Raw genomic sequence first — 20,817 nt, 5'->3', positions numbered from 1 at the left:
ATGGGAGAAATAAAAATTTGAAAAGGCTTCCTGCCCCCTTCTTCTTGTGCCCCCCTATTCTCACTTGCAATTGGGCACCCTCAGCCTGGAGTCTAAAGGAAGCCTTTGGTCAGGGAGGGTGACCACTTGTTAAGCCGTGTTCTGTGATGGGCAAGAGGCTGCCATGGTGGACAGGGGAAAGCTGACTGAACAGAGCTTTAGAACCAGATGCACAAGGACCTGCCTAAAGTATGACGTCCGATCAACAGACAAAGCTCTGACAAAGTCCCTGGGCCACCTGGGTTCCCATTTAGGTGGTGTGCTCTCTTGTGTGTTCGTATCCCAGCACAAGCAGCTGAATGGAATCTGAGCCAATTTCTCAGCAAGCTGCCCATGACCATAGAACCCGGATGGCTTCAGGTGACCTGCCTCAAGTGAGGACATGACTACTAAATGACATAATGCATGGGCATGGAAGTGTCTAGGACACAAGCTTATTGTCCTCCCCAAACTGAACTGTAGCTGCCTGTGGACCACTGAGACATCAGGCATCAGGGGCTGGAAGTGTTTTCAGCACCACCTGGCAGATCTGCTCAAACACCCAGTGCCCTGTGCAGCAGACACCGTGGTGCATATGGTCATCTGTTTCAGGGGATCTCAGATGTGTCAGAATTTCCTAGAGTTATTGTCTCCGTGGCTTGGAGCACAGATGGTGGTGTTGGTAATATTGCCAGGCACTTGCAGCACAGAAGTCAAATAAGTGATTCACTGTGCCCTACGGAGGGGGTTGAAGGGGAATGGGTTACAGGGACTCTCCTGGGGTGAGGGTCCTTGGACACACACACACACACACACAGAGAGAGAGAGAGAGAGAGAGAGAGAGAGAGAGAGAGAGAGAATCAGAGAGAGAATCAGAGAGAGAAAGATAGAATCAGAGAGAGAGAGAGAAAGAGAGAGAATCAGAGAGAGAGAGAGAGAGAGAGAGAGAGAGAGAACAACAGAAGTATCCTGATCTTTCTGCCTATCATGAGATGGGCGTGGAGGGAGCAGGCTCTGACTTTCCTCAGAATGACAATGAAGTGGTGTCAGCAGGTTCTGACTGGTTGTTACTTTAGGGGAAACCCCATTACACTAACATTGTGTCACAATTAGCTTCAGCTGTCAACTTGACACAACCCAGAGTCACCTGGGAAGACTGACTCTCAACTGAGAAATTGCTTCCATCAGATTGGCCTGTAGGCATGTCTTTGGGGGCATTTTCATGATGTTGGAGGCTGCAGCCCGCGGTCCGGTCCGCAGTGCCTGGGCTGTGTAATAAAGGTAGCTGAGCAAGCGAGTAAATAGCCTTGCTCTGTGGTTTCTGCTTTAAACTTCTGCTTTGGCTTCCCTGAATTATGGACTGTAACCTATAAGCCAAATAAAACCTTCCCTCCTCCCCAAGTTATTCTTGGTCAGTATTTTACTGCAACAACACAGAAACCAAACTAGTACTTCTGGAGTCAGCCCCCCCCCCCCCCCCCCCCGCCCTCCCGCCTCACCTTCTTGACATGGGAAATACAGCCAGAGACAAAGGCACAGGAGCAAGGTTTGCTTTGGTTGAGCATGAAATATACATCCTTTCTGGGTGCTTCTCCTGATATCTTCACAGGACACAGGATGTCCTGAGAGCCCTGGTCTTTCAGCCAGGCTGTGCTGTCTGCTATAGGACTCACCACAGACAGAACTGCTGGTCACTAAGATCCCGAGGGGCAGTGAACATTGTGGAAACTGAGTCCCCAAGCTCACTAGCAATTAGCATCAGCTTCTGGAAGCTCAGCATGTCTTGAAGAGGGAAGGGGAGACAGGTGCTGAGGTAGGTGCAACTTAAGCTGGCTAGTTCTGGAATTCAGTGACTCCAAAACAGCCAACCCAGTTGCCAAGCAGAAATATCTGTGTCACTTGAAATTATTCACATGGATTTCACATCCATCTCCATGGCTTCTGCACATCAGATGTCTTTCATGTGCTTTGCAAGTTTTATGCTGGGCATTGTGGGGCACATCTGTAATCCCAGTATTTGAGAGGCTGAGACAAGCGAGCTTGGGCTACCCAGGAAGACCTTGTTTTAAAAAATGCAAAAACTTGAACTGGAGAGATGGCTCAATGACTAAGAGTACTTCTGTTGAAAGTGTGGGGACATGAGTTCAAATACCCAGAAGCCCTGTAAAAATCCAGGTCCTTAGCCATGCACATACCTGCAACCTCAGGATGGGTGTGGGATGGGTAGGAGAATTACTGGGGTTTACTGGCCACTAGTCTAGCTTCAAGTTCAGTGAGAGAACCTGTGTCAATAAAGATAGTGACTCTCTCTCTTTCTCTCTCTCTCTCTCTCTCTCTCTCTCTCTCTCTCTCTCTCTCTCTCTCTCTCTCTCTCTCCTCTCTCTCTAAACAAAGCCTTGCATTGTCTATGAACCAGGAGTGCTATTCTGATCAATTACAAAATCCACGTTAAATTTCTTAACACAGTGTTAAGCATCTCTCTTTCACTCTGGAGCAGAGCTCTGAAACTCTCTAAAAGTTCAAGGGTGAGCTTTCTGGGGAATAGATTTGAGTCAGGTTCACTGGGAGCTAACTCTGGCCTTGGTGGTAGGATGTACCAGTGTATATAAGCTTTGGTGTGTTGATACTGGATAGAGTCTACCTGTGTTGATAGATTGTTGGTTGGTTGTTGGTGATTGTGGTTTTGTTTATTTAATGTTTGTTTGTTTTTTTCCAAGACAGTTGATGCTGGCCTCCAACTCAATATCCCCAAGGAGCACATGCTTATGCCACTGTACCTAGCTATGTTGTAGGGTGTTTGGAAGCCAAGCAGCCTCCAGTGGTAGGCACCATAGCTTCCATTCCCATGGCACTTGCTAATCCTTGGAACTTGTCTGTGGTGGGTTACATGAAAAGAATTCATGTTGTGGGTGGAATTATAGTTGCAGATAAACTGGCCTTAAATTGGCAAGGTACCATAGATCACTCAGTCAGGCTCAAAATATTATTGGGGTCCTTAGAACAGAGATGACCATGTGAACAGGGTGTAATCTGCCATGGATGGCTTTGAAAATGGAGGAAAGGCCCTGGCCAGGACTGGAAATTATTCAGAAACAGGGAAAGAAAAGACAGCCCCCAGGAGGAGCGCAGTCTATGATCGGCACAGCAATCAGAGGCTAGAAGAGTGTTATCCAGGACACATGGAGACTGTTGCAGCAGCTATGTGAGCTAACCCACCCAGCAACACTGTGACAATAAATGTCTTCAAGCACCTGAGGGGGCGGGCAGAACTACCCTGATTGAGAGTGCTGTATTGTTTCCCTAGAAATGGAGAGGATGATGGGAGGAGATTGAGGAGAAATGGGTGTCTCCACCCAGTTCAGCTAGCTCTGTGAGGTGGGAAAGAGAGTGGGTGCCAAAGCTGACCCCCCACTTCCAACCCTGTGCCTCTGGAACTATATAACTCTATGTCATCAAGGATGACATTCCTGTTTGGGCTTGTACATCTTTTGATGGAACTAGAGAAGAAGCCAAACTGTCTTTAGCTATACTATAAAGAGAATATATATAAAAACCTCCATAAAACACTGAAATGTCATTCACAGCAGGATTGGAGTCAAGACCTCAGCAAGGAGAGCCAGAGAACAGGCAGGGTGCCCTTGGGACGGTTGGTGGGAGTCGTGGGTGTGGAGGAGAGGCCAGGGAGCCCAGCCTGTGCTGCAGGCCACCAAGCCCGGGCTCTGGGCCAGGGACATAGCCCCTGGTTTCTTGGGCCCAACCCTGCACTGTAATTCTGTTTATTTCATTGAATATGAAATCCATATGGTTCTGATTTAATCCTTTTGGCCATCATCTTGGTGTAGCTTGAGAGCCAACAAGCACTCAAAGCCTTTGAATTTGTTCTGGGGAAGGTGGGAAGCTGTGCTCTTCCAGGATTTAGGGGGTAACCACAAGGTTCACGTTTGATTTCAGGGGCAGTCTCCAGGAGTCCAGGGAGGGAGGTAAATGAATAAAGTTGGCTCTGATTCTGGTCCAGGAGCCCAGGCTGGGTCCAGCAGAGGAGATTTTGGACTTTGCAGTAGATCTGAACACCAGAGGGCACCCTTTGGGTCTCAGTTTAGGTCACAGGTGTGCTTAGTGACAAGCATCTCTGTATCCCCTGCTCTTTCAGCATGGTCACATGAGAGCTATAGGCTTTGCTTTGCTTTGTTGGGTAGCAGCTGGCCATATCTGGAACAGATGAAGGTTTGCAGAGTGACCTGACTTGACTGTTCCATGACGGGCTTGTCTGGTTGGTTCCGGCTGCTGTACGGAGGTCAGCAACTGTCAGCATGCACTTGAACCATATGCCCCAGAAGTTATATAAACATGGGCCCCACTTGGGAACTTCTGCTTTAGGAAGTCCAAGTGGCCCCAGAGCCTGCATTTTCTAATAGATTCCCCAGTGAGGTAATGCTGCAGCTGGTAATCTGACAGTCACACTTTAGACTGTTAATCCAGAATCAAAATACTGTATGTCAAATGTAAAGAAACATGGATAACACATGTAAACATGGGTTACCTGCTTAGGGGTGAAGACCTCTTCTTAAAGCTGAATACTCTAGATTACCAACTGTGATTTTTTTAATCCCAAGGTAAAAATAATATTTCCATTTATCATATAATAAAAATGAACGGTTTGGCATATAGTCCTAAAAATTTTAACACCTATAGATTCATATAGCCACCCCAATAGCCAGAATGTAGAAACTCCATTACTTCCAAAATGTCCCTCCTGCAAGTTTCAGGCCACCCTGATCTACATATCAAATTCCAGGCCAGCCAAGGCTACATAGTGAAATCCTGTCTCAATTTTTTTCTTTCTGCATGCCTTTTCATTCACACCTCCCCCATCCAAACTCCTGGCGCCTTCCCCCATCCTCATGGCTTTGTCTGAGAATGTCACATGAATGGAATCGCACACTATATGACCTTTGACACAGCTTCTTAGCATGTGGTGCCTGTGTTCGGTCAGCTTGAGGTCTGTAGTTGAGATGCAAAGAAGAGAAAAAGATCTGGGTTTCCTCTGTTTCCTTCAAAGGTGAGACCAAAACAACTTCCATTAGGCTCCACATCTTAATGGTCCCATCTCTTCCATGAGGTAGGAGACCAAGCCCCCTATCCTCAGGCCTTTGGGGGACATTTAAGATCCAAATTCTACTCACTACTCTGAAGATTCTCGAATCAGACTTTGCGTGCACACTTATTTTTATTTCTCACGGGTGAACAACTAGAGCGGGCTTGCCAAGTCTGATGGCAAGCGTGTGCTTGGCATGAAGGGAAACTGCCATCAACTACTGTTGAGTGCCCACATCATGATGCATGTCCCGGGCCACATTTGAAGGTTCCTAATACTCTGTAACCTGCGTCGTCACTTGGAACCAACAGTCTTCTTTATTCAAGCCTTTCCAGATCACACTTGACTACAGAGTAAGTCTTGCAAAGGCTCAGAGACCTGATAATGTACCAGCTTCATCTAGGACCCTTCTATCTGGAGGCTGTGTGCATTCTCCGTGGATGGGTGGCTTGAATCATGGGAGCTCATTCCATGGTCCATGTTTTAAGTTTAGGAACCAAAGACTTCTGTGCTTCAGTGGGGCTTCCGTTATGTCTAAAACGAATAGTAAACAAGAGGAAAAGATACGAATCCCAGAATAAGGGGTAGAAGGCTCTAGACTGCTCCCTCTACTGCACACACACCTATTACTTTAAACTGGAGGTCCCAGTGGGTGGAGTAACTTGGCAAATGCCGTTCAGTTGGCAGGTGGTCTCTTGACTCTGCTTAAGGCAGACAGAGGCAGAAGGACAACTTTGTTTCTAGAAGCATCCTTGGTAATAACCCACAAGCTTTTTCTCCATGGAGTTTAATGGGTTGAGCATTTGCAGTCTTATATACCTGGACAAGATACTCAAGCAGCCTTGCTGCTTGGCCTCAGGTCCACCCCAGGTGGGAGATGCCTTTAGGAAGGAGCCTGTGCAGCCAGCAAGGCCTCAACTGACACCAGAGTGAGTGACTTAATGAAGAAGGAGATTCCTAAGAACAGAATTCTTCTCTGGAGGCCGTCCCACCCCTCTCGAGGGAAGGAGCCCAGCTGTCCTGGAAGGCTGTGGACATGCTTTTCCGATTGCAGAATACTTCTCTTTCATTTTGAATATCATTTGTTTGGTTGCCAAGGCAACGTCAAGGCTCTATTTTAATGCTAACCTGCGTGGTTGCAACTTTCTATATATAAATGCTGCTTTGCACACTGAATTAGCAGATGCCACGGGGAAACCGTGGAAATGGGGACCGTGGCAGAAAATGACCAGCCTGTCAGATTTGTATGAGGACTGACTGCAGGACTAAGGTGAGTGGGAATCCTGGTACTTCTTCAGTCATTTTTCAAGCAGATGTCCCAGGCTAGGAGGAGTAGGTACAGCTGCTGATCGGCCAACTCCTGCAGACAGGGAAGGCCTCCTTGAATAGGAAGTGGACTATGCTAGGAGTGGACTCTGCTTTGTATGGCCTTCAGTGATTCTTTGCTTTCTCTGATCTTTATGACTTTAGGAAGTCCGGGTTCCACGGTGACCAAGGCTCCAAAAAGCAAAGGAAGCCACTCAGATAGGATAGGTACCCGAGATGGAGGTGTTTCTGATTTCTATGGACTTACCTCAATTCTCCGATTGGAATCTTTCTTATTTGTTTTATTTTTCTTCATTCCATCACATGGTAGAGGCTCTAATTGAGTAGAGTTTTCAGGGCAAGTCTGAAAGGGTCTTTGGGAACCAACTGGTATCATTCTCCCATTTGAAAGAATAGAGAGATGACATGTTCTGGCAGAGGTCATACAGCAAGTGGGGCAGGAAAATTGGAGTTCCATGTGGACTCTCCGACTCTTCAGAGTCACACTGTGCACTTTCTGCTCTGAGGACAGGGCAGCATGTTGAGTGCACACATCAGTCAGGAGAGCTGCAAAGGGGAAATGCAGTCAGGAATATGCTTCTCTGTGTTCGAGTTGGAGAAATATAACGAACACACGATTATATAATGAGATCCAGAAGATAGCCTTTGAGAAAAGCATAAAGTTCAAGTGCAGAAAATTTGTATTTATGTGGATTCATGCACTTTCTACATGGGACAGTTTTGCCATGGGCCATTTTTCTGAGGCTTCATTTCCCTAGGGATGCACAGATGATGTTGAACATCTTCCCACGGCTCTGCAGTGAGTCGGGGTCACAGTAGGGTTGATCCCATGGAGGACAGATTTGGGATGTAATGGGGATGTAACATATCTGAGGACAGCATGCTTTGCAAACCTCAAGCATCCACAAGTGTCAGGCGCCAATCCTATTCTCCAGTAGCTGACATGGGAGGATTCTGGCCAAGCCAGTTCTCCCTGGATCTCCTTACTTAGTATGGTGCAACACACAGGACAGTTACATTGCTAGCGTATCACCTTTTGGTGCTCTCTCTCATAATATCAGACATACGCAAATACCTCAAAGGTCTAAGTCTGAAGACATCGACCCCATTCTTTCCGTTGTTTTGTGTAAAATTTATTCTCACTGTTTTGCTCAGGCTGCTCTTGAACTGCTCTTCCTGCCTCAGCCTACTGAATATATAGAAGAGTGACAGTGCATGCTACTGCCCTGCCTGCAATATCCCTCTCATCTCTTTTACCTTCTCTCTCCCCTTCACTACTACTTCTTCTTCTTCTTCTTCTTCTTCTTCTTCTTCTTCTTCTTCTTCTTCTTCTTCTTCTTCTTCTTCTTCTTCTTCTTCTTTCTCTCTCTCTCTCTCTCTCTCTCTCTCTCTCTCTCTCTCTCTCTTTCTCTCTCTCTTTTTCTCTCTCCTTTTTTCTCTTTCTCCCTTTCTTTCTTACAGTATTTCAAAGTGTAAGCCAGACTGGTATCTACAGTTCTTTAGTCTCTGTCTCCCAAGTGCTAGTCACAGACTTGATGAGGACCCTACCCCACCTAGCTCTAAAGGAAAATGATTCAGTAAAGTGAGGTTGTATCTGGGGATCAGTGCATCTTGAACTTTGAGTCCCAAGCCATGCACTGCATGTTACTCAGTGTTTAGCATGAAAAACAAATTGTCCTTGTGCTTGTGTATAGCAAGAGTCAGTGTATATTTTAGTTCATAAAGGGAAATATGGTGGTTTTTTTTTTTTTTGTTTGTTTCGTGGGGTTTTTTTTTTCTGTCATTTACCAGACTTTCAAAAGAAACAAAAGTTTGAAAGCTGCCAGCCTCCAGTGCAGTAGTGATCAAATGAGCCCAGGCTCCCTTCAGAATGGCTGTGGATTTCCTTTCCAGTGAAAATCTGGCTCTCCAGGAGGGAGAAGGGCAGGCTTGGGTAGGGTCAGTGTGCAGGACCATTTGGAGAAGCCCATGTAGAAGCACAGACAGGGTCAAGCTGCCCAGCTGGGAAGTGACTAGTCTGGTGAAATGAATATAGTCATCTGTTCTCTTGGACCTGCAAGCAAAAATAATCTAACACCTGCAGTGCCCAGGCCCCTCAGGACTTCTTCAGACAACATCCTCAGGCAAGACATCTTGTGACCCAAGTTCATAGAGATTTCTGTCACTGTCACTCTAGGCCATGGGACACTCATCCCTGTGCCCCTAAGGCCTGCAGGAGAGAATTCCTCATTCCTCTTGGGAGAGTCCAATCCAAACTCCCTCCCACAAGACTCTGTGTTCCCCAAGTGCTGGCTTTCTCTTTCCCCTCATGTGACTCTCTGATCTTATGGTGACCGTCATCTTTCCATGCATCTGCCCTCACCCAGGCTGCTATGCCAGGCTCATGTACTTACCCAATTTTGGCATCTTCACACACCTACCTTGCTGAACATTGTCTTCAGCTGATGGTGAGAAACCAAGCAGGACAGATCTTCCAGGTTCTCTTCTGCCCAAGAAAATTTGTCTTGTGCTTCCCACAGAAGAAAGGTTAGACCAGGCTGGGGAACAAGGCTCAGGGGTGGGCAGGAAGCTGGCCACATATGTGTAGTTCTTGGAAAGTGACCCATTGATGGTCCAGAAACCAGAATTCAGCTACACCCACTAGGATCAGTGGTAAGAGGTCCTGGCCAGAAAGCTGAACAGTATGGGCAGATCTACTGCCGACAGCCTTGGGAAGTGGTACTCAGCTCTTCAAAACCAAAAGCATCTCTTCAAATGACAGGGTATGGAGATGGCCAACAGATAAAAGCAGCAGGCACAGCTGGTGGCCAGTGGGAAAAATCAAGGGCAGAATAGTGAGTTTTGTGGCTTTACTGTAATTTTGATTTTTGTTTTCCAAGACTCACACACACACACAGTTTCATTTAAATACTTTTGAGTGGGTCATCAACATCTTAAAATCAGTACTTTTCACACACAAAAATTCAGAGTTCCAGCTTCTCTCGCAAAAATTAGATGCTGTGGTTACACCCAGCCTGCTGTCCAGTGGGGCTCTGACATGCTGCAGCTGACTCTCCAGTGTGCTTTCCAATTTGCCTCAAATTCCCACCATCTCTACTGAGATCACCATCCTTGAGGCCAGTATGTGGTCACTATGGGTTTTGTGTGTGTGTGTGTGTGTGTGTGTGTGTGTGTGTGTGTGTGTTCTCAAGCACGCACAGCAAGGATTGGTGGTGCCTGCCCATAATGGGATTGTGCACTTGACTGAAGTTGTCCTTTAGAGGCCAGAAGAGGGTGTCAGAAGCCAAGGAGCTGGAGTTACGTGGGTGCAAGGAATGGGACTCAAATCCTCTGTATGAGCAATGTGTGCTCTTAACCACTGAGCCAGCCAGCCAGCCCCTTGTTCCCTTTTTGGATTAAGAGTATTCCACACTTCTACCTGTAGATTCACTGATGTAATGCTGGCGGATGTTTTAGTCTGCTTTGTGTCCCTCAAATACAGTACAGCAGAGTAAGTTACAAAGACTAGACATTTACTTGATACATGGTTGTAGGGTTAGGGAAATCCAAAACCATGGCAGCAGCTTCTGGTTCGGGGTCTTCTTAGGATGTCCTCCCATAGCAGAAGGCAGAAAGGCGATAGTCTAAGAGTGATACACAAGAAAAGGCCAGCCCTGTTTCATTACCAAGCCCAACCTTGGGGTAACTAAGCCACTCCCGATAGCAACATTAATCTATCCATGAAGGGTGGGCCCTCACGGCCTAATCAGCACTTAGGGGCCCCAGCTCTGGGCATTGCTGTGTTGGCTATCAAGTCTCTAATGTGAAAACTCTTAGGGGTGTATTCCAACTTAAAGTGTGTGTGCATACGTGTGCACGCGCGTGCACGCGCGCACGCGCACACACACACAATTGGCATCTCCAGCTTACCCTTAAAGACAGTTACCTGGCTGCCTTCCCATAGGGCCAGCAGTGTGCAGCACTAGTAACACAGCCTGAGAACTACGTCTCATACTGAAGGACCAGGTGGGCTGCTCAGGCTTATCAAGGGTAGCCAAGCATTCAGAGGAGCCAGAATGTCTTTAGATGAAAATACTGTACCAATCCCTTTTTGTAGCTGAAGGGGGGGTCAAGACAGGATTTCTTTGTGTACCCCTGGCCATTCTGAACCTATCTCTGTAGACCAGGCTGGCCTCGGACTCACAGAGATCCTTCTGCCTCTTCTTTTCCAAGTGCTGGGAGTAAAGGTGTGTGCCGCCTCTATCTTGCACGCTATCAGCTCTTTATAACATCTAGGCAATGGTCAACCACAGGTTGATTTCAGATCTCATACTGGAATCTCACATAACATTTCATAATCACTGGGTCACCTCTAGCCACCTCTCTGGCTAAGGGCTTTGATGGCTTCAGTAGACAGTCTATGTGAGCCTTTTCCAGATTGTGTACTTGGAGAATTGACTCAAGGCCCTTGAGAAGTTTACCTCTCAGACACCGATGACCTCCTGGTCCGTTTCTTTTCTATGTGCTTTAGCAAACTGGGGTAGGGGTTAAGTATCTAAGAGCCCTCCCATTATGAAACAGACTGGCACATGGGCAATGTAGTCTCCACCTTCTAGATTATTAGAGTTTTTCTTTCTCTCTCTACCTATGCGGTGCATAGGTCATTCCAGGAAAAGATGAGGTCCACATGCCTAAGTTGACAAGTACTGTTCAGAGTGTGGGAAGAAGAAGCCTATTTATCTTGCCCCCTGCCCCATCTTCCCCCAGTATACACAGGGTTTCATGTACTTCATGCTAGCCTCAAACTCATTATGTGAACCAGGGATCAACTTGAAGTCCCAGTTCCGTCTGCCTCTACCTCCTGAGTGCTGGGACTACCTGTATATCACTGTCCATTACCATGCCTAGTTTATGAGTTCTGAGAATTAAACCTAGGTCTTCACGTATGCTCTGCAGGCATTCCATCCGCTGAGCTTCATCATAGGCTCGTGCAATTTCTTATGCATAGCTGTGTCCGGAGACAAATATGAAAAGTACACTCTTTTTGTGCCGGGAAGTAGCAGACAAGTGCTCATCCCAGGTCACTCAAACCAGAGGAACAATGGCTGGAGAAATGAAGCAGGGTGGAGCACACCTCCCAGGAGACAGTCCCCTTCTAGGCTTCCAGTATTCAATGTAGAAGAGAGGAGGCTCCCATATTAGAGAGTTAGTGTGGGAGCCAAGTCTCTAGCTGCCTCTGCCTCTGCCTCTGCCTCTGCCTCTGCCTCTGCCTCTGCCTCTGCCTCTGCCTCCTCTGCCTCTCTCTGCCTCTGCCTCTGCCTCTTGCTTTGGTCAATGAGTAGAAGCTGTCTGCTAGAGCTCCTAGTTGCCAGGCCCCAAACAAAACTGCTTGCAGCTACTAAGCACTCAGTGGCCTTCTAGGAATTGGGTTCACCCCTGGATGCTGATAAGAGTTCTTTGTTGTCAGAATGTATATGCTGTGATTTTGTTACTTACCCACTTAACAATCCACTTCCCCCTGCTGGTTTCTCTCTCCCCAGTTAACAAGCCTCCTACTAGCAATCACCATCACCTTCCCTGGGTCAAGTGGATAATGAGGGAGCAGGCTGCCTGGCTTCTTCTACAAACTAGGGTGTTTACCTTTAGAGGTAGCAGAGGCTCAATACATAGACTCAGAAGCAGCCTGGGGTGAAGAGGAATCAGCACTAGACTAGAAGACAGAACACCAGGTTCAAAGCACTCTATGAAGTGAAAATAAGAAGCCATTTTCCTGAGGTTTCTGTAGGAGTCAAATAAGCCAGTATATGTCAAGCTTCCTGGCCTCTAACAGTGCAGCACCTAGCTGCAACAAACATCGGATCTCCTGGCAAACTGCAGGCAGTGGAACTGATTGAAGATATCCAAGGGTGGGAAATGGGAGATGAGAAACTTTGATCCCTGCATCTCCTTATTCAATCTGTCTCCTTTGGAGGAAAGCGCCTGCATAGGTCATTTCAGGAAGGGTAGCCGGCTTTGCATAATAGTTTGCAGCTCCTGTTCAAGGTCCTGGAACAGTCAGTGCATACCTTGTACTGGAAATCTCTGTCTTCCGGGCTGTCTTGTCTGGCTAGAGCTTTGAGTTTTGCTGCTGAAAAATAGTTGGATGGAGGATTTGCAGAAGGAAAAATCAAGTGGGCTCAGCCAGCAGCTGTCTGGGATGTCCATGTACCCACGAGAGTCGTATGCCAATGGGTCTCTGAGTTCCAGTCTTGTCATTTCCTTGTCCTTCTTCCTGCTCCTTCTGTCAACCTTCTCAGTGTCAGGAAGGTTAGTCAGTGCTGCTCTGGGGCGCTCCACATAGCCTGTTGGGGCAGCCTGGGTAGCACCATTGAGTGAGCTTCAGTTCCCTCAGCTGATGGCAGCTCACACAGGTCATCAAGAGACCTAACAGATGGTAGAAAGTATTGCAAAGCAGATTAGTTTCTATCAGAGTTTCTGCCCCGTGACTGGATCTGAAACTTCTCTAAGATAGTGAGCTTATAGTACATAGTCCAAGATGGCCTCAGACTCATGATCTTAGGGTCTCAGCCTTCTGAGTGCTGGGTCTACCATGTACCAGCATTCTGGCTTGTTTTCTCATTATTACATTCTGGGGAGAAAAAAAAGACAGTACTGCAACTAGTAGAATGTGATTAGAACTCTAGTGTGTGCCTTTTCTGTGACTTAGCTGGTTTGGGGTGAGGTAGATATCTGAAGGCTGGTGAGTGTTTTGAGGGACTTCTTCTTGGGTTATACTTCTCTCCCAAGCCCAGAGCAGTCATGAACACCTTGTGCTGGAATTCTCTGTTGGTTGTTCTTTCCAGAAGCTCCTGGAATCTTCCAGGCCCTCTTGTTTGGCTAGAGTTTTGTATTTTGGGGCTAGAGAAAATAGACTGAAGAGGATTCGGAAAAGGGAAAATCAAGTGGCCTCATGACTTCACCCTGTGTTCACAGATGTTTCCTCCCTGGGCCTCTTCCTCCACAGGGCTCTTTGACCACAAACGAATGGGAAGTGGCTGTCAGTGTCACCTTTCCCTGAGGAGTGCTAAGGTCCTCATGGGGTTCTGGCTGCCGCTGCTGACCACACGCTCATTTTGTAGCCTTATTAGATTGGAACGTTCACATCAAAGTTTCGGGCAGCCAGAGGGATGCTCTGTCCTGAGACAGGGGAGGCTTGGTGTTCATTCCTAGTCTCTGGCCCTCAGTTTCTTCATCTGTAAAATGGCAAGATGGAATCAGGTGATCATTAACTTATGGCCTCCCACTACAGTGATCGGGTTCTGAGAGGATGTAGAGAGTCAAGGCATAGGAGTTATCCCTGAGGTGGAAAATCCACCACACAGCGTAGCTCACTGTCTACACAGAACACGAAATGACTCACACTTAAGTTGAGACTTCACTATTATCAGCTTCCTGGGGTAGATTTATCTCTCAATGCCTGGAGGTTAAGTGGGTGTTGTCTTCCTTTGCATGCCTAAGACAAGCCTTCCTGTTTCTGCCATGCATGAGGTGTTAGCACAGCATGCTGGGTATGTCTGTGATTGCACAGTTTTGAGAAAGAGGCTCTCATTTGCAGATTGATAAAAACATAACATAACTTTTAATATATTTAAGGATGATCTTGAATTTTCCATTCTTATGCATCTACTTCCTGAGTGCTGGGATTATAGGTGTGTGCCACCATACACAGCTTAAGTGTGCTGGGATACAAACTCAGGACAGCGCCTGCTAGGCAGGTGTTCTATCAACTGAGCAACAGTCCTTGTCCTGTTAATATTTTTGTTTGTTCCTTGTCTCTTTTTTCGAGACAACAGGGCTTCTGAACTCACAGTATAGCTAAAGATCACTCTGGATCTCTGATCCTCCTGCCTCTGCCTCCCAAGATCCCAAGCATGGGCCGAGTTCCAAGATTGATAGTTTGATTTTGGCACTTCTCCAGAGCTCCACGGATGTGGATTTGAGTGAGCAGGTCGGAGTTGTGAGGCCCAACTCACCTACTTCCATCTTTTGGACCACCTCTTTGATCTCAGCTGTGTTTTTCCACACTTTCTGTTCCCCTTTCAGAGGTCGTGACTTCTGACAGCGTCCCAAGTTGCTTTTGAATTATTTTCTGAGATGCGCCTTTCCGTTAAGCTTTCAGCTTGGCATTTCCTCATTTGGAGTTGCCTCTCCCACCATCCCAGCCTCCTTTCTTCTCATTCTTGGACAAGAGAGGTGGCCTGTACCTGTGTACACAACATGTAGACTCCTATTGGTTTCTGCACCGTTTTCCCATTGCTTGCAGGTCCCTTTCTTGTGGCTGACTCACAGTTTCTATAATGCACACGCCCCTCTGTCCAATTCCCAATTTCACCTTGGCTTTCGGAACAGGTGAGCAACCTGCCCAAGCTCCTCAAATCTCACTGCGCTTGCTGCTCCTGGGTTTCCTGGGAACTTCTAATCTCCGGTGGTTAGTATAGAGGGAAGGGTAGGTCCCTGCTACCTTTGTGCCCATACGGCTGACAACTCAGGGATCAGATCACGGAAAATCCTGTCCCTTGTGTTAGAAACTGGGACTGGTGAAGGCGTAACACACATCTGCACTCAGGGGACGGCTGGTGAAGTTGCAAATGCTGTTTCCCTTTCATTCCCTATCCTTGTTCTGGAAGACATCTTTCTCTATCCCTCTGCTGACCTAGTGGTTCTTGAGTGGTTTCTCTGATGGTCTTTGTTTCTTCCGAGACTGAGTGAGTACTTTCCTTGTTTCTCCTTTTAAGAGTGAGCCCGTGAAGTTGACAGACATTCCCGGAGCAGCTTCAGCACCTTCACCACGGGTCCCACTTGTATCATTTTTTTCCTTGCCTCTTTACTTCCCCATAGTGATTCAGACCTCTGTGTCTGCAGGGAATTCAGGCCTGGCTTTCTGAGATTACAAAAACAACCCGAGACCATTTTCTAGATGTGCCCAGCTGCTCTCTGTGCAGCCCGAGTGTTTCCTAACATGTCCTGAGTTTACAGCGAAGGGTCTGGGGGTTGTTTCAGATCATATAAACATGACGGCCTTTAAGTTGTGTATAATGGGAAACTATAAAACTTCAAGTCATATCTGTGATTTCTTAGATGTTATCGCTTTAGACCTAGGCTAAATTTAAATCGGCTGTAAGTTAAAAAATGCTGAGTAGGCTGATGGGTGTGGCTCAATGATAGAGGACTTGCTTAATGAGTACATGACCTGAGGTTCTGCGCCTAGCACTGTGGTTGTTATTGTTGTTGTTGTAGCTGCTGCTGGTGGTGGTGATGGTGGTGGTGGTGGTGGTGCTATCGTTGTTTTAATAAATCACAGTGTAGCTATGGCACAGGAGTATGACAAGATGTAACAGCAGGCTAAGCATGACTGAAGCCGGGAGTCCCTAAGCAGGAAAACTTTTTAGAATATGTTGGGAGGTGGGATTTAACTCAGGTAGTTGGGCTTGGTAACAGTCTCCTTTACCCACCGAGCCATCTCTCCAGTTATCAGACCTTTTAAAACTGAACACCATTTCTGACGTGTTCACACTCAGTACTGGGAATCTTTTGTAACGTGGATGCCTAGAACCTTTGACATGCTGCATACAGGATCTTGGTTTCCTGTCCCTCTGCTCTGCACTCACACCCGTAGGCCTGGAGCCTGCTACTCCTTGTGGCCGTTTTTGGTTTTTTTGTTTTGTCTTGTGTTGTTTTGTTTTCTGCCCAATGGCAGCACATCGTGGTATCTCCTTTTTGAGCTCGGAACTTACCAGCCCCTCCTGGGCCTCGAATCAGTTTCTAATCCATCCTCCTCTTTCCAAGATAAGCAGAGGCCACGCCCTCTGGGTATCAGGGAGTGTTTACTTAGACAAAAAGGATAAATTATGACTTGCTGGAATCTCTTCTTTGTTGATTTCTGAGATAGTCTCAAAACTGGAATGCAGTAAGTCCCTGTGTAGCCCCTGAATGTTGGTGAGGAGGCAGGAAGATGGGATAGAGACATAGTTCTTGTCTCTTGGAGAAAGGCTAGGGTACAGTGCACACCAATAGAAGGGACAGGAAGGAAGATTGAAAGAGCATGGGTCTGAAAGGATTTATTCTCCTGTGTCTTAAGTTCAGCTCCCCCAATCTTAGCTTATGAATCCTGAGTCCCCCTATGGGATTTGGCCACTCTTTCCACATGCCACCAGCTGCACGTGCCAAGGGGCAGACTGATCTCCACTGCCCACATGGAACACTGCAGGTGGACTGCCTTCAATTTATGGTAACACAGTTTGCACTTGGATCTAGAGCCAACAAACTCTATGCCTCACTCCTAAATTGGTTCCCACCATTGCATGGATCCATCCCTAGGTTTGTGGTGTTGGCTTTTCCGCTCCTTTTGGAATCAACTTCACTTTCTCCTACCACCTTCGTCTCATTGGCTGCCCAGCTGCTTCGTGCTTCTTACATCATGCCCCTGGCACTTGGGTTAAGCTCTTCCCTTTCATTCCCGCTGTGGGGCAAATTCTTTATCTTCTCAGAAGCTTCCCTTCATCCTCCCAGCCCACAGTGATCCCGCCCTCCCTAGATTCTGAAAGCACTTATTGTCTCCAGACTTAGCCTTTTGGCATGGCTACAGTCTGTCTTGAAAGCTGTTTCTCTCCCCCTCTCCCCACCCCTCTTTGTGACTTATCTTTATCTTCCAAATTTTAAGAATCAGGCACTACTGTATTCATGCCCACATGTTCCGTAGCAGCAGGAAAGGCTAATCAGTAACTATTATATATGATTGATCATGTAACCCAGGGGTCACATGTGAAGGAGGTGGTACCTATGACCCTAAACCCTGGAGACTGTGCGGGGGTGAATAATTTCTCCCCTCATGACTATGAAGCATTTATGCAAAATGAGTCATCCATGGCCAGATGTTCCTTCTTATTAATTATCATTATAACACAACACGATTCATCCTACAGAGGATGGGAGCTAAGTGGCCAACTTCAGTTGATAATTTTCAACTACCAGCCTCTATGGAAATGATTACCGGTCTTTTGCTTTTGAATCATGAGTTGCCTGCTGTCTCTTCTCTATACCTCTGGCCCTGAATATAGACATCTCCATGATTACAGATGCCAAATGGAGAGAGCTCGTTAGTTTATTTCTCGCCATCAACTTTTAAGAGAAGAGGACCATTAATAAAACACAAGCGACTTCCCAGACGAAATGCAGAATCCATTAACCTATTACGGATAACCATGTTACAGCAGAGTCTTTCAGATACTGAGAGGTTAGCTGAGGGGAATCCTGAAAGGTAAAGTCTTCAGGTCAGAGCATGTGTCCTGCTTTACAAAGGCCCAGAGAGATACCTGGCCATGAGATGGCGGCCATAATGAATTTGCAGTGGCAGCCATTCCTTCGTATTGTCAGTGGTGTGCTGCTGCTTGAGAATAATATATCTGCCTCTCTGTGTAACACAGAGCCAAGATGGTACTTAAGAAGCTTCTGTGGTCATTGTGATTCCACAATACTTGAAGAACTAGAAAAGGTGTTTCCATACAGGTCCAAATGCAGTTTTGCTTTTAGTAGCAGAAGATGAGAACCCACTTCCAAAACCAGGGAATCACCATGATCCTCTGTGCATTTATGCCGCAAAGCTAAGGGCTTGAGTTCCCACCAACCCTCTCTCCGATACTTCCCAGAGGTGATGCGATGAGCTACTGCCAATGGGGGCCCTGCTTCCAGACAAGGCTCTCCTCTCTGTGGCCACTTTGAACCACTTGACAGATGCAGGTGCTTTTCTTGTTGGCACTGAGTTTGTTTCATTTGTAAAGTTACATTTATTGGAGGTTTTTTGTTTGTTTGTTTGTTTGTTTGTTTTGTTTTGTTTCACAAAGGCACGGGCACATGCCTTGACACTTGTGGAAGTCAAAGGATAACACTTGGAGTCTGTTGTCTCTGCTTGAGATTGTGCCTCAGACACTGAACTCAGGTCTTCATGGTAGCACTATTACCACCACCACCACCATCAGGACAATGTTTGTTATGTAGCTCAGGCTGGCCTGGAAACAATCTTCCTGCCTTAGCCTCCAAGTGTTGGGATTGCTGGAATGTACACTATGCTCAGGTCTGTGTGTCCTAGCTCTGGTGATCTCATGTCTCCTGTGGCCTCACTGCATCCTCCTCTCTGCTCCTCAATCCTTCTCTCCTCTTTATTATTAAGAACACAACCACTGCCCTCAGCCCCTCCTCCCTATTATATCAGCCCCTGCTCTTGCTGGCCACAAGGTGTACAACAACGCACAGTTACCTTCTTCCTACCCTTCCTTCTTGCTCCAACTCAAAAGCCGGTGTTTTCTCCTCTAGTAATCAGAGATTGCAATAGAATTCCCCTTGATTTATTAAGATATGCCATCACATGAGATATATGATTCCTTCAAGGGTACCTTACTCAGACTGAGTGCTGAGTTAAAGATCAGTGGTCATGACTACAACATATGCTCTGTGTGTGTGTGTGTGTGTGTGTGTGTGTGTGTGTGTGTGTGTATGCATGTGTGTAGGCCAGAGGCCAATGTTAAGTGTCTACTTCAATTGTTCTCTGCCTTACTTTTTGAGATACAATCTCTTACACCTGGAGCTCCCTGATTGACTAGACTGGCTAACCAGCAGGCTTCGGGGTTCTGCCTGCCTCTGCCTCATGACCTCCATTTCCTTATTACTAAGGATACAGACATATGTGACCATGCCTGGCTTTTCATGTGAATGCTGCAGATCCAAACTCAGGTCCTCATGATGCAACAACACCATCTCCCCAGACCCTAAACAAGTTTTTTATTGTTGTTTATACATTTATCCATCAATGGACATTGGACTATTTTTTGTCACGAACAAGAATGTATAAATATTTCTCTTCAAAATCTTGCTTTCAGTTCCTTGGGGTATGTATCCAGAAGTAGGGTGACTGAATCTTATGACGACTCTGTTTAAGTCTTAAAGGAAGTAGCTTGCTGTTTTTCATAAGAACACTAGCATCTTACACCAGGAATACTCGAGGGTTTTCAATTTTTCTACATCTTCACCAACATTTGTTCAAAAAAAAAAAATGTAGCCAATCCCAAGGGATGCAGGTGATAACTCCCTGTGGTTTTGATTTGCATTTCCCTAATACTTCATGATGTTAAGCACCTCTTTGTCTCCTTGCAGGCCATGTTTATAACTTTGGAAGAATGACCTGTGCTGAGTTTTCACTGGCTTATTTGCTTTTCATTATCAAATGTAGACTTTTTCTTGTGCCCAGGGGCAGCTGCCGGTCTCCTGTGCTTTGAGCCACTGTAAGAGTAACATCATGGCAGCAGCTCTTACCGAGTGCACACAGCGTCCTCACTGCATCAAGTGCTGTTTTATTTACCCTTTCCATCCCCACAACCATTTAGAAAGATACTTTGAGTGTCTCTACTTAACATTTGGAAAAAAAACCTGAAGCCTATCTGCCTTGCCTGAGATCTCAGCGTAGTGTAACAGCATCACTGAGAACCTGATGTAACTCCATCACTGCGTGGTAACCTGATTTATACAGTTCTCTATAAAGAAACAGTCAGGGACTGCAGCTTCATTGTAGAATGCTGTCTAGCATATAGAAGGCCCTGAGTTAGAATCCTAGCACAGAAAAAAACAATCAGTTGTTAAAATCCCAGAGCTTGTAACAGAAAGTAAACACAGAAATATATGATTTAAGTGCTAAATCTTCAATGGCTCCAGAAGGCTTCTGTTTATGTATTTGTCTATCTATATGTGCATCTGTATGTGTATATATGTGAATGTGTACAAATGTGTGTGTACATGTGTGAACACAGCTATCTGTGTTTCATGGCATGCCTGTAGAAGTCAGAGGAGGAGCTCAGCTGTGAGTTTTTGCCTTTCTCCTCCTTTGAGGAGATATCTCTTGTTTGTCCTTCCTTACCTCAGGCTACCTGGCCCACGAGCTTCCAGGACCTTCCAGCTTTCCTGTCTGTCTTCTGTCTTGCCTAGAACCTCTGTGGTTACAGATGTATTCTACTGTTGGTGTCTGTTTTTCTTGAGTTCTGGGGATCTGAATTTAGGTTCTTATGCTAGCTCAACAAGCATTCTCCCCACAAAAATGATTCCCCAGCTTCCAGAAAGCTTTTAAACAGAATATCAGATTCACTGGGGATCCCGCTCCCTCCCTAACCTATATAACTGGTGGATATAGTATTGCTCTTAAGCCCAGCCCTGTCTTCATTTACAGCCTTGGGTGATAGATAGTGAGCATAGATTGAAGGCCAAGGCCAGAGATTAGTTTCACACAGTCATTCTTTCTGGAAATTCTCCATTCTTTTCATACTGGCTTTTATCAGGCCTTGGGCTCACACAGCTGGAGCCAGGCCCAAGCCAGAGCT

General features: G+C 46.4%; 1 protein-coding gene across 7 annotated transcripts in view; it reads left to right on the top strand.

Moving 5' to 3' along the window:
- Positions 1-20,817, top strand: part of Gas7 (growth arrest specific 7) — a 231,955-nt gene that overhangs the window by 106,649 nt on the left and 104,489 nt on the right. The window contains exon 1 of one of the 7 annotated variants that reach the window (XM_076936585.1): positions 6,294-6,383. The exons of 5 other annotated variants lie outside the window; for them this stretch is intronic. In XM_076936585.1, the coding sequence (XP_076792700.1) occupies positions 6,360-6,383 (24 nt within the window). In that variant the 5' untranslated portion in view covers positions 6,294-6,359. Of the gene's footprint in view, positions 1-6,293; positions 6,384-20,817 lie in introns of those variants that run through there. One more of the 7 variants, XM_076936590.1, reaches the window with a different exon arrangement.

Source organism: Arvicanthis niloticus, chromosome 6 (assembly GCF_011762505.2).
Source record: "Arvicanthis niloticus isolate mArvNil1 chromosome 6, mArvNil1.pat.X, whole genome shotgun sequence".
In the NCBI taxonomy this organism is placed as follows: Eukaryota; Metazoa; Chordata; class Mammalia; order Rodentia; family Muridae; genus Arvicanthis; species Arvicanthis niloticus.
This window is presented reverse-complemented; position numbering and strand designations above follow the sequence as displayed.